At 35.7% G+C, this 14199-nt stretch overlaps 1 protein-coding gene across 5 annotated transcripts in view; it reads right to left on the bottom strand.

The window, feature by feature from the left end:
- pard3aa (par-3 family cell polarity regulator alpha, a) overlaps positions 1-14199 on the bottom strand; it is a 900153-nt gene that overhangs the window by 413054 nt on the left and 472900 nt on the right. For all 5 annotated transcript variants that reach the window (XM_039753567.1, XM_039753563.1, XM_039753564.1 and 2 more), the window contains one exon: positions 5764-5817. In XM_039753567.1, the coding sequence (XP_039609501.1) occupies positions 5764-5817 (54 nt within the window). The remainder of the gene's footprint in view (positions 1-5763; positions 5818-14199) is intronic.

Here is a 14199-nt window from a genome sequence, read left to right as displayed (position 1 = left end):
TACAGGGTCACGGGGGTCTGCTGGAGCCAATCCCAGCCAACACAGGGTGCAAGGCAGGAAACAAACCCCGGGCAGGGTGCCAGCCCACCGCAGGGCACACGCACCCACACACTACACACACACTAGGGACAATTTAGAATCGGCAATGCACCTAACGTGCATGTCTTTGGACTGTGGGAGGAAACCGGAGTACCCGGAGGAAACCCACGCAGACATGGGGAGAACATGCAAACTCCACGCAAGGAGGACCCAGGAAGCAAACCCGGGTCTCCCAACTGCGAGGCAGCAGCGCTACCCACTGTGCCACCGTGCTGCCCATGTTTTAATTACCTTTTTCTTAAAGTGTGGTAATAGTTGCCACTCTCTTATGCTAACAATGAGACATCTGGGACTTGTGGTTAATTATGACCAACAAATTCCACAAAATGAGTTATCAGTGAATTCCACAGATTCCAGCACTCACTGCAAGGGGTACTTGCACATACGCATGAATCTGTGCTACTCTGTAAGCTAATGTTACCGGTTACTGAGCAGTGTAAAATATACTCGCCACTACATGCCAACATGTACATTATGAGCAAAGACTAGTGGGGTGAAAATCAAAATTACTCATTTTGTTTTAGTTTTGATTTTCTCATTTAATTTATTTCTAGTTTTCAGATATTTTACATTTTTATTTTAGCTAACATTATAAATTATTATTTTAGCAGCAACAACATATTTACAGTAGTTTTAGTCTTCATTAACTAGAAAAACACTGTGTTTAACCCATACAAAATAAAAAAAAAATGTAATGCTATGTTTTTTCGTTAAAATATCTCACAGAAAATTGGAGGCCTGTCCATGAAGTTCATTTGGCTAGCAAGTGGATCAATTACCCCAGTATCCAGAAACTTTTTAAAAAGCTGTCAGTATTCCTTCTTTAGCTGCACGATGCTGTAGTTAGTTCTGGATTTCCACAACCCTTTGTTTGTAAAAGTGCTTCCAACATTTCTAATTGAATGCACTTTGCCTTAACTTCCACGGGTTCTCAAGTAGGTGACTGACCAGATTTTTCAGGACCAACTTAATCAGTGCCTCTGAGAATTCTGAAAATATGGATTAGGTGATAAAAAGGTTTAAATCCCTTAAGCTAGTCTAAAAAGGACATGCTATTGAGTTATGGAATGCACTTGATTGCTATTTTCCACGTAGCTTCTAGAGGTGCTAAATCTTCTGTTTGTAGCTTAGTGAGCAAAACAGCACAGTTCATAAAATGAAGTCTTCGCACTTGGGCAATATTTACATTTTACAATGCACAAGTATCATAATTATCAAAATTAAATGATATAAAACTGAATTCAATTATTCTTATATAATAATAGTACTCTTCACAAGTTCTGAGCAAAAGAAACCAAGAGGACAACAAAACAATCAACCTTTCTTTTTTGATAGTAGAGACAGGGTTTCGATATGGATCTAACCTTAAACATGTTATAAGTACAAAACTGATTGTACATTTCATTGAACTGTGTCTCACTCATTGTAATGTGATTTATAAAATTAGTCAATTACATTTTTAAAAATCATGGGTACATTTTATTCAGACATTCACATTTTTTTCCTTGCCAAGGAAAGTTTATAGAAGCCAAAGTGCCAGGATCCAATTACTGTAATCCTGTTTTAACATTTGCAAGGAGTAATTAACAACTCTATTGCACACACAGACAGATCATGTCTCTTGGCAGATGTCACGGGTCACCCCAGGTCTGTCCATAAACCTCCACTGGTGATTACTTTGAGATTATGTTTAAAAACATACTTTCTCTTTTCTCTTAGCATTTTAATCATGTACAAGTTTCGGATGTATTTTTCCCTGTGACCTTGAAATTAATTTTATTGATCAAAAAAGAAGAAATGGAAGGAAAACTGTAATTTAATCTTATTTTTCAACAACCTTGTCTATTTCAGGTGTACTGCTCCTAAATCTACTTTTATTGTTTATTTGTCTAAGTTGGCTGGCAATACATCTTACACTGAAAGATCTTCCTAGTTTGATCTTTAATGTTTTGCCTTGTAAAGCACCATATAACTCGGTGCTTTGTGAAATGTGCTATGCAAAAAAAAAAAAAATGTAACAATTGAGTATTTAAAGCCATGTTCTATATATGTAAGTAGAGAAACTTTACATGTTTGGTTCTTCTTAAAAAGACATACATATAAGATCAATCCTATCCATTAAAAAGTTTACAGTACAAAGCAATGGTTTTCTACTTAAATTGTTCTAACTTGATATGACACATGTCTCTGTGTGTGCTTAAGATACATACAAATCAGAACATAGTGGGATATTAGATTTTCAGTCTTGAATAAGAAAGGAATTCTCCAGTATTACATGCAATGAAGAAGGTAAAAGTCTATGTTGCACTCTGCATTTTAAAACTTCTTATTAAGGTTCAGTAATATTTAGACTTAGTGCCGGGGCATGCAAGTTCATTCTGTTGTTCACAAAGTCACTCTTTAGTATTAGTTTAGCAGCAGGGTATGGGGAATTTTCATCCTGGATTGAACCTGGTCCAGTAAAATGGCTTCGAATTCCTTGGTTGCTACATAACCCTGAGGACCAACCATCGGATTTAATGACTCCAAAATGATAATTACCCATACCATGTTCAACAAATGGAAACATATGCAGTGCATTTTCCTGCGCTGTATTAACTTGGCTTTTCTCAATTTCCAAAATGCCATCTAAACCCTTATTCCATTTACAGAAATTGGGTTATTGGTTTCTGAGAAACCTGATTAATAAAGGTAGTCTTCTTCGCAAAAAACATGATTATGTGACCGTGCAAGCCCTTAACCAGGTTGCTGTTAAGGATTTTGTAGTCTGCACATGTCTGTTGCACTCTGTCAGACTGCAAATGCATTTTCTTCACACACTCTTTCAATAGCCACGGGTAGAAGTGTCCACAAAACAAATTTTCACAGGCAAATGTTCAGGCGATTCCTTCTCATGGCTGAAATAATCTGTCTCAGTATTTCAGAAATAGCAACATTTATGTTGAAGAGCTGAACATACAGTGCTAAACTCAGTGATACAATCTCAAGAGCAGTAGGGCAGCACATTAAAAGTAATGTGCATTACGTAGTCCGATTAATTTTTAAAGTAATGCAACTGAAGTAAAATTTTATTGTATTATTATTATTATTATTCCAGCAGCACATCCAAACAAAAAAGAGTGTTCTGTGTGCCTTCTGGTAAAAGGCATCAATTTAAAGTAAATATTTTTTTCATGTTTTACAAATATATCACAGCATATTTTCAAATTCACGGCAGCACTTAACTCTTTTTTGTGCTGTTTAATGACATCGGAGCATTTTCACAATCTAACGAAGATTATGCAAGTCATATCAAGTAAACACACATCTTTTATAAGACAGGTTTCTGCCTTAATCGGGCTATTTCACCTTAAAACAGTTATGACTGTGCATCTAAACACACTCACTGAGGGATGAAGTCATCCTTCGATTTTCTCCCAATACAAAATGGATCAGTGTGTGGGAAACAGGTTGAAAGATTACTTGATTCAACAGACCATTTGATTTTGTTAAGTGTTTAGGGCCCTTGGTTTTGTGTTCCTTACACCAGATTATGCAACTCTTCTTTGTAAAGCTCATGGCATACAGTTTTTGTTCAAACTGGTTCACTGAAGTGCCAATTTAAATGTCTGATCATTTTTTAAACCTGTATGTCCACTGTGTCTCTTTCCTGATAAAACTGGCACATTTTTGACATATGCTGTCATTCATTTTAAAACTTGACAAATTTGTGACTGATAAACCAGAAGACACTAACACTTTAACGTCTTCTGAATTGTGTTAGTTACCTCATGTTGCTTTGAAAACTTGCACATCAAAGTGCTAATTGTTAGTCCTCTTTCAAAGCCAACACATACAGCTAATTGGCAATCAACTTACAATGACTCACCTTTGCAGCTGCATTTGTAATTCTGATTTAGCTGCTTCAAAATTTAAACTCATTTTACTTGTGATGTGAACATTATTTTCTCCCCCTTTATACACATACATACATACAAGTAGTTGGCTTTTTATAGATACAAACATGTAGTAGTAGGGTGTTGTACCGTGTTAGCCTGAGTTGCCTCGAAAGCTTGCAAATTGTAATCTTTTTAGTTAGCCAATAAAAGGAGTCATTTTGCTGGACTTTTCTCTAGATAAAAGCATGTAACACAAAATTAGACAGTTACGGGATAAATTAACCCGCAGCAACATGGAAAAAGAGCGAGTGCAAGAATGGCAGAGCATGTGTCTGGTTACAAAACACGCTTATCCAGGGCAGGGGCACGGGAAGCTGGAGAATATCACAGAAAGTACCAGCCCACAGCAGGGTGAACTCACACACACATCAGCGCCAATTCGGCATCACCAGTCCACCTAACAATCAACTAGAAAGTTACAGCAAACAAGTAGGTATGTTGGGGTGTAATTGTGTGGATAATTAAACTTCATTGTTTGTATGAGAGCATAAAGAAACAGAAAATATTTCTAGCAAGTAATGCAACTATATTTGATTTAAATGATCATTTTGAAAACAAACATATAATACAGCCATCACACAATAAAAAGTAGAGGAGGTAAACAGAGAGAAAAAAGGCAAGTATGATACCAGTAGATGTCTGTGGAAACACAAAAAGAATTAAGGAACAACTCGAGAAAACCTGCAAATGGATGACCTACTGTTTTCTGTAAAAAAGTTGTTTTTTTTTCTGAAAGTAAGCCAGCACTAAAAGTGACAAGCTAAGTGCATTTTTTTTATTGGTACTGCTTATATTGTTATTTATTGTGTTTCAAGTTTAAGAGAGTAGTTTTTAGCCATGATTAGAACTAAACAAACAAATTTCAAGCCAGTCTCCATCTCAAGAAATAAAGTACAAATCATTAGTTAAACCTTGTCATTTAGAATAAGAAAGATAGGCATTAATCAGGGAAGGAATAAAATGTCCTGAATTACTCATTGAGTGTGGGGGGAATCCCATCCATACAATCTATTTCCTATTATTCAGTGTTTTTTCTCTTTCCCAAAGAGAATCACCACACCATCCTGCTTTGCTGTAATGCAACTGTTCATAGTACACTTTATAAATTAAGTTCAGGTAATACATTCTAAAAAGAGCCATACCAATTCAGCAACATGGCACTTTTAACTATTGATTAACACAAGAACAATTTTATAAGCTAAAGTATATACGTGATTTCCAGTTTTTTTATCATATTCATAGCCTACGCAGCCCGTGCTACAATTCTTGTATCTAATTAATATAATTTGAACAATCAGCCAGGCAACAAAACAGCAAAGAGCTATGAAGTTTGAAGACTATAAAATGACACCAGTCAGTACTAACATTGTTCTTATTTAAACCAAACCAGGAATGAATAAAACAAAAGATGAAAAGGCAACACTAAATAATAAACAGAATGCAAATAAACTGAGGAAAAAAATGAAAACGTTTGAATGATCATGAGGATTATCATACCTTAAACCAACATATAGCAGGAAACTACCAACAGAAAATGTCATGTAATCTTAATGCACTACACAAGATTTAAATGAAACACACCCAAAATGAAGCAGAAGTTTTGGTTAATAGCAGTATTAAGAGAAGAAATGGCATCCAGTAAATATTTCAGTTGGTTAGCACCATGAAGCCCGAGAGCACTCACTCAAAACCAAGTTATTCCCAGCATGCATCATTGCCATATTACCTCATTTGGCCAGGGTGCCTCTGCAGGTAACACCATTTTCCTCCCTGTCAGTCTCTAAAAAATAATCAAATGAAGAGACATACTTCAGTTAAAGAAAAAAAAAATCAAGAATAACCATGTTGAGAGAACACAGAGGTGCCTTTGCTTGGGTTTCCTGGTTACCCCCCTGACTTTTTCCTGACCAGGTGTACTTAAAGGCCTGCTCATAAGGAGTACTACAAGCTGGGTGAAGAAGGAAACAGGAGCCAAGTTTTACATGCACATGTACACTTAACTAGTGATGCAACATTTTGATGATGGGTACCACACCGGTGGTGCAGTGGTAGTGCTACTGTCTCACAGTAACGAGGTCATTGAGTTACATCCCAGGTCCTCCCTGCATGGAGCTCTTTGAGTAGCAAGAAGAAAGATATATAAATGTAAAGAATTATTATTATTATTTATTATTACATGGACAATTAGACATTACTTTTGACAGAAACCAATTATGATATATCCCAGCCCACACAACTAACAGTTTACTTTCTTATATTTGAAGCTTGTAATTTTGTTTATTCCTTACTGCTACCTTCTTAGACGATGTTATCTATGAAATAATAAACATTTTTAAAGTACAAAAGAAAAAGATATATAGACATATGTTTATTGTACAAACAAACATTGAGAGATTTGGCCATGTAGTTGGAAACCTTTTTCAAAGCTGTTTTTTACCACATGCACATAATTTGGGACCATTTACTGTAAATGGAAACAGATATGGGTAATAAAGATGGCAAAGAAGACACAGTAGAAATTAGAATACTATATTTTTTGTATCAAACTAAACAACATCTATATATAATACGGTACCGTGGCTGTTTGTTTGTCTGTCCAGGATTTTAAATTGCCTGTAGTTTGCAAATTGTTTGACTTATTGATCTGAAATTTGGTACACATATACTGTGTGACATCTACTATCTGCTTTTGGGGTGATGATTGACCTCCAAGGGTATTTTTCTTTTTATTTTATTGTAGAATCAACTCTCGGCAGCGGCCAGCAGGGCAGCGCATGTGTACAGGTGCCATTCTCATCCCTATCACCTTCGCCATCACTTTCCCTACCTCTTCATAACTTAAATTATTCTTGAAGCAGATTGAAGATTTAAGTGACAGCTTAAGTGAAAAATTAAAGAAAACGTACTAAGTGATTGCAACACAAACACTGACTTAATCAGTTTTAATGCGAAAAGATGCTGATGAAAGAAGAGAAGAAGTGGGCCGCAAGGATGGAGAAAAGATATGCTCAGGAAGCAGCAAGCGCATCAACCTCTGAGCAAACGAATGCTAAACGTACAGAGAAAGAGAATAAAAACTAGGAATGGTCAAGTCAAGTGTATTCACTGCATGTTATTGTGCATTGCACCGTTATTGGTATTATGTAATAAATGATGATAAGGATATAAAAAAATTTCTGCCCCCTTGTTAATGGAACTTAGCTATCACATTAAGTTCAGACTCTGATTTTACGATGTTCAAGTAAAGAAAAGTTTATTTTTAGCATGGTGACTGCATGTGTGTGTCTGTGGAAAATCAAAATTGATTTCAACATCTTAAAATTAAAAATTTCCTCACAAATGATACATTTTTAGCATCGTGTAACTAAATCCTAGTAAAGATGCTAAAATTACAATAAGCCATTTTCAAGATAATTACCTTGAATGCTGAGACATATGTCCAAACTTTATTTTTTAAAAACAATCTGGTCAGTGACAAGTTGCATCATGTTTGTCATGTTTAAGGCTCTGAGCCAATTGTTTTAGTCCAGTTTGTCCCAGTACAAATCCCCACATCCTTTAAACTGTTTGACCCGTTTCCAATGATAACTGCTGTAGAAATTGTTCAATTTAACTGGGATCTTCACAGTGTGCTTTATGTGAATTTCCCCTTGGGATTAATAAAGTATCTATCTATCTACCTATCTATCTCTTTGTTTAGTTATGGGTCCAGGCCTATTGATTCGCCTGAGACATTTCTGAGATGAAGTATTATTTACATTGAAGTACTCTATGGACCATTCCATACTGATTTTTATATAGGAAACCATATAAATCACTTTAAACCACTTGGTGCTGGATCATAAAGAATAAGTTTCCAAGTATATCCTGTACATATCCATTTACTTAGTAAGCATGCATATTTTAGACAATATATTATATACAGATAACTGCCTCCACCCCAGGGTCTTATGCGCTTAGATGTAAACATTTAAAAGTTTTAAACATGTTCCACTTGTGCCTAAATATTAAATAACATTTACATACAAGTTTTACTCCTTTTTCCTCAATTATAGAAGTGGGATCACAAGTTTATTAATTTTAGTCCAGAAGCACACCTGTTCTGCTTTCAGCCTCAAAATAAATACTAAGAACTTTATCTTTTTTTTTTTTTTTAATAATTTGCTTCAGATTCCCAGAGGATTCATTTTGGCTAATTTTAACCTTTGTCTGAAAAGATCTAGAGGTCCATCCTAGAGCAATGCAAAATGCTGCGCAACAGTTCTGCTTTAGGACAAACCTCAAAACTCCTTATAAATAAGTGAAAGACTACAAAAGCACCAAAAAGGTACATAAACACTGAGAGGTATAAACTCATCAGAACTGTATCCCTGAGATCAGAATGAAACCTCAAACCTACATTATAACTTCATCTAATACAAGAAATCAGCCTCTCTTTTTTTTCCTTCATTCCATTACTGGGGTATGAAGAGTTAGACCTTATAATAGCAGCGTCAAGTGCAAAGCATGACCCTGATTTGAACTGAACCTCAAGGTACTGCAGGACACACTCTGAAGCAGACTTGGCAGTCAACTTAACACAAACATCTTTGAGACTGGAAAACCACAGACCCGGGAGAAAACCAATCTGAACACTTGGAGGGGGTGAAAGTTTTACACCGAAAGTGACCATATTAAATTCAAATTTAAATTACAGAAGCTGTGGGGCAGCAATGCTAATCAGCGCATAGGCATATGAAGAATAAATCTTGTGCAATTGGAATAATTGGTTCATAAATCAGAACCCAAGAAACATGACCTTTATTTAAGAGACTGGGTTGAGGTAGAGCATTTTCAGAACCTAAAATTATAAGGTTTCCAAAAGCAAATTCTATGTAACTATGTTTTGTTTCTGAAACTGCTGGATTGTTCATCTTTAATCCTGGTGGTTACATTAAACACATTAAAAAGTATATATGTAAGAAATCCCTAAAGGCAGGCTGTGTAATTTGCATTCTCTTTAGAATTTGGGAAAGACTTTCACCATATGTACATTAGGAAACGTAGATAGATGAGTTACAAAAACATACTAATAACTCTGGTACTCACCAAGTTTCCCTTCTCTAGTAAACAGTTTCATGTCCGGTTTGCATTTTCAGAAGCAGCTACTCATTATTGGCTCCATGGCCAGGATAAAGCCTGCCTAATATTTACCTCACTTCTGAAACAATAAGAATTGATCTACAGATGACCCTGCACTTCCAGCGCTGCTACAGATTCTGACACTTTTAAAATGGCAAAAAGGAATACGCACGGCTTAGAGATATTAGGAACTGAATGAATCAGACAATTAAAAAGACACTGCTCCAGGCAGATAAAAGGAAGTGCAAAAACTCCATTAGCTTTTAATAGCTTAAATATCAATTACCAGAAACATACATATAATTTGATTTAACATTTTAAACATTACTTGAGAGTTTATTTAATTTTAATAAATTGAAGTGATTTGAACTTGTTTGTTTATAACAACAAATTTTGTTGAAAGCTTTTTAAGTTCATAAATAAAAATGTCTGGAAATATCACTGTGTTTTTTATCCATTTGAAAGCCCAAAGCATACTTCTATAAAACATAATAGACAATATAATGAAGAGGATGGAGGTGTAAAATATACAGTCGAAATGGTATTAACTTTCTTTAATTCAATCCACAAAGTACTCACACCAAGTAATATCAGTATACTGTATACAAAGTACCATAAAGAAGTTCTTGCCCCTTGCTTGTTGTCTCTCTCTTTGCTTATTTATAACGTTCAATTGTTTCTGATCTTTAAACAAATTTAGTATAATACAAAAGACCACCTTAGTAAACAAATTACATAGTTTTTAAATGCCCATTTGATTTATTGAACAAAAAAGTTCACCAACACCAATGTGAAAAAGTAGTTTATTTATGTAAAAATTATGTGTTGCCATTAGGGAGAAAGGTTAAGTCTCTCACAATCGTGCAGTGAAATAACCTACTCTGTTCAGAAAAATTGCACTCCTGAATTGCACTCTTCACTCTGGATTTATTCTACTGTGATTTAAAATATACTACTTCAATTATGTTGTAAACAATTTCATTGCTTTAGTTGTGCCCTGAAAAGGCAATACCTAAAAAAGTGAGTCAAAATATTCCACTTGTGGAAGAAAACATTTCACATGACGTATGTAATCTTTGGTGGTTCTGGCATCTCTCAAAGGCCTCCCATTCCTCAAAATTTCAAATAATTTCTGGGGCCCCCTGACTGATGCCACTCATTTGTTAAGGAAGCACTTGAATGATTTCACATCCAAAATGGTACTTTGCAAACTGTATGTATTGGCTTTCCCTTGCTCTGCTTCTTCCAGCTCTCTCCCATTTGCTGCTGTTTTTGTCACCTTTAGTTGCCCCTTTTAAAAGGTAACCAACCTAGCTGAGCTTGTTCAGGCTCCAATTAGCCCAAACTGCTAACAGGCCTTTAGCAGGTGGAAATTCATAGACTAATTAGGGTCATTTAAAGGCATTTAGTATGACAGCAGACTGCCAACTGAAACTCACTGCTGTGCGCTGTGTATCACATTATACTGTAGGAACCATGGGTACACATACTGGCAGAAAGCGTGCAAAGAGAGAGTTTTAGAGCAGAGTGCATTCCACCCTTTCAGTAATTGTCTCATCCGAGTAATGGGGTATAAATGAATTTCCCCTTGGGATTAATAAAGTATCTATCTATCTATCTATCTAAAAATTTAAGAAACTGAAACCTAAATGTGACATGTTTTTTATTCTTGTGAACCCAAGATAAGCGGGGGCAGGGTAAACATGCACAAATTACTGAATAATTTTTACTCTGTTTCCCTGTTAAGGTATAAAGACGAGACTGTGCTTATTGTTTAAAAAAATATTAATGATATAGTTTCTTCAAATAATAATTTCCTTAAAGTCTTAACATCACAAATCATGTTTGTGTCACATATAATTCAAAAGAATACCAAAAAAATACTTTGGAAACAAGAGGTATCTGACAAGAGATTTCTCTTCATAAAAAAGTAGTAGCTTTGACTTTCAGAATATTAAAGGATGACATCCTCAACAATACTAACTGAATGTATTAAATGATTTATTTCGAATGCCAAGAGTAATGGAGCCTCAGAGATGAAGAGGATAACCATCAAGCTGAGTAGGCTGAGTCAATAATAAAACAATAATAGAAAACAAAAATCTGTGTTGGCTTGGAAACCTAATTAAATATGTGAGAAAGCACAGCTGTGACTCATTCACACTCGATGACTGACTGTACATTTTCCTTAAAAAGTGACTAGAGAGTGTGGAATTGGAAAAATTTTGTGGGGTTTGACACAGGAGGGTTGCAACAGATCAGACTTAGTTTACAATTTCTAAATTTACAATAGTTTCAAAAGCAAATAAAAACTAATGACTTCAGCATATTTCCTATCAAACTGGATGGACAAATTATAAAATACTATCTGTGCTACCCTTTGAAGATGGGTTAAAATCTAAGCACCCAACATACACAGGCCTCGTGTTTCTAATTTCAAAAATGGCTGTCCAGTTGGTCTGGTGTAATAATACACACCCGATCCTCTATCCTTCTGGCGGCTTATTCCTCTTCAGATAGAGACATCGATTTTCAACGCTTCCACTCTGCATTACTCGTTGAACTGAACACTCCTGCTAGTAAAATACAGTAGTGGTTGCTACTGCACTGGCCAAATTTATCAACTCTACCCTAGACATGTCAGGACTTTGGTTTACCGACATGCACATCAATTTATTGTTATTTTTCAAAAGATAACAGTCATTAACATTTCAGCAATAAACCTTGTTGATGTGGTCTGCACAGGTGCAACAAAGTCCATCTTGGAGGTGAACTCATCAGACCTGCCTCTACTGCAAAGAATCTTGGTGTCATTTTTGATTCCTCCCACATAAATTACATTAAGAAACTTTCTTACTTTCACCTCCATAACATATCCAGTGTTCACTCCTTCCTCTCCTTTTCTAATGCTGAGAAACTTGTCCATGCTTTTATCACATCCTGCATCGATTATTGTACCTCGCTGCTGGCAGGTGCCCCTTCTAATCTTATATTACAGCTCCAGTTGATTCAAAACTCTGCTGCAGGAGTCCTTACTCAAACCAGCAGCAGCGAGCACATCACACCCATCCTGCTCCGTCTTCACTGGCTCCCTGTGTCTTACAGAATCGAATATAAAATTCTACTAATAACCTATAAAGCCTTAAATAACCTCGCACCAAACTACATCAGCGACCTTCTCCATCACTATGTGCCTGCCCGCCCACTAAGGTCCTCTGATTCTGGAAATCTTGTGCCCCACACTAATCTTCACTCCATGAGTGACAGGGCCTTCAGCTGTATAGCGCCCAGACTCTGGAATGCCCTACCGAAATTAATTAGATCAGCTGACTCCATGAATTCTTTAAAAAAAACAACTCAAAACTCATCTGTTCAGGAAGGCTTTTAGCTCTACTTGACTTTATTACCCTTCTCTCAGTTTACCTCTCTGTCAAGATGCTCATGTAACCTGTGTGTGTGTGCTAGGCCATCAATTGTGTTGTCTGTTAGGCTTTTCTCTGAATTGACTGTCTTGATCTTCTTTATTTATTTATTTGGTTTGTACAATGCTATATATTGTATACCCTGCCATTCTTTCTTACATTCTGTAAGTGCCTTGAGCATGGGAAAGGCGCTATATAAATAAAATGTATTATTATTATTATTAAAGTTGCTAGCATGGTGTTGTTGCTGGCATATAAGACCAACTTTCCTATTTATAGGCCTTTATTTGGTATTTTTATTTTCATTTTTTTTTTACCCTTCTCCTACATGTTTTGTCTATTTAAAATTTTTCCACCTAACCCAAGCATCCAGATGTACACACAGATACACACTGACAGTTGTCTTTTTATTAAGGTAGATGGAAAGATGATATCTGCCAATCTAAAACTTAACTCTCTTTTAACACTTGCAGTGCAATAATTATTGAAATGTATTTTGTAATGCAGCCGTAGGAAAAAAAATAGCATTTTTCATTCCAAGAAGCCAAATGGCATATTAAGAAGACATAGCAACTGGACGGACACACAGTTACACAAGCATACAAATGGACACTTGTCCCTTTATTAAGGTGGAAGTGGGGGATGACTCATGTCAGGCACAATTAGAATTTGGCCTATAATCCAAAAACATGCAGTATATTTAAATACAAAAAATAGAATATGGAAAGTTTATAATATGTAATATTAAAATCCATACGCATAATAACTATATGGAAAGTTGTTTTTTAACATGATAAAAATTACCTGTACATTTTCTTCAACCATTAATATACACAAAGCACAAGATTAATGTTTGCCAGAAACTAGCCCTATTACACATTCTCTAGTACAGTTGTGAAACTGTATAAAATGACACTCATAACTTGTTGAATATTGTGACAGTGCAAGTACATTAGATTAGATTATTTTAGATAAACTTTATTGACCCCCATGGGGAAATTTAGATACATACAGCAGCAGGAACATAAAAAAGCAACCATCCATCTGTGTAAATGCACCTGGCCTGTCATAGACAGAGTGTTTATTAGCGCCACGATTTTGGCACTGACATCTTCTAGCATGTAAAGTCTCAGTAAAAGGTACGCTACTTATTTGTGATTTTGGATTAACAGATACAGGAAGAAATGGTAGCACGAAAGTTACCAAACTATACAGATACTGCGCAGCTGACTATTCACTTCTTGTGTACACAGAACAGTTCACAGGATTAAGTTTGAGATAACAAAGATGAACTTTGTTGCACTTTGTGGTTAAGATTGTGCAGGCAGCTGGTTAGCCTGCGCTAATGCCGTTGAGTAAGCACAAGAAGTTTGTAAGAGTTGTATTATAAATGTCTGATATTCTAAATCAACAGATTATTACACCTTGCTAAAGAAATGTATTCATCCATACATCTGCTAATTTTCTATGACTGTTTATCCAATTCAGGTAAAATGGGTCCAGAACCTTTGGTAGCATCATCAAGAGCATGGCATTGAACATTTAAACGGCAAAGACACATAGAATAAATTACCAAGTAGTGTGGTGGATAGTACGTATTTTTGGGCCTTTAAATGTGG

This window comes from Polypterus senegalus, chromosome 5, assembly GCF_016835505.1.
Source record: "Polypterus senegalus isolate Bchr_013 chromosome 5, ASM1683550v1, whole genome shotgun sequence".
In the NCBI taxonomy this organism is placed as follows: Eukaryota; Metazoa; Chordata; class Cladistia; order Polypteriformes; family Polypteridae; genus Polypterus; species Polypterus senegalus.
This window is presented reverse-complemented; position numbering and strand designations above follow the sequence as displayed.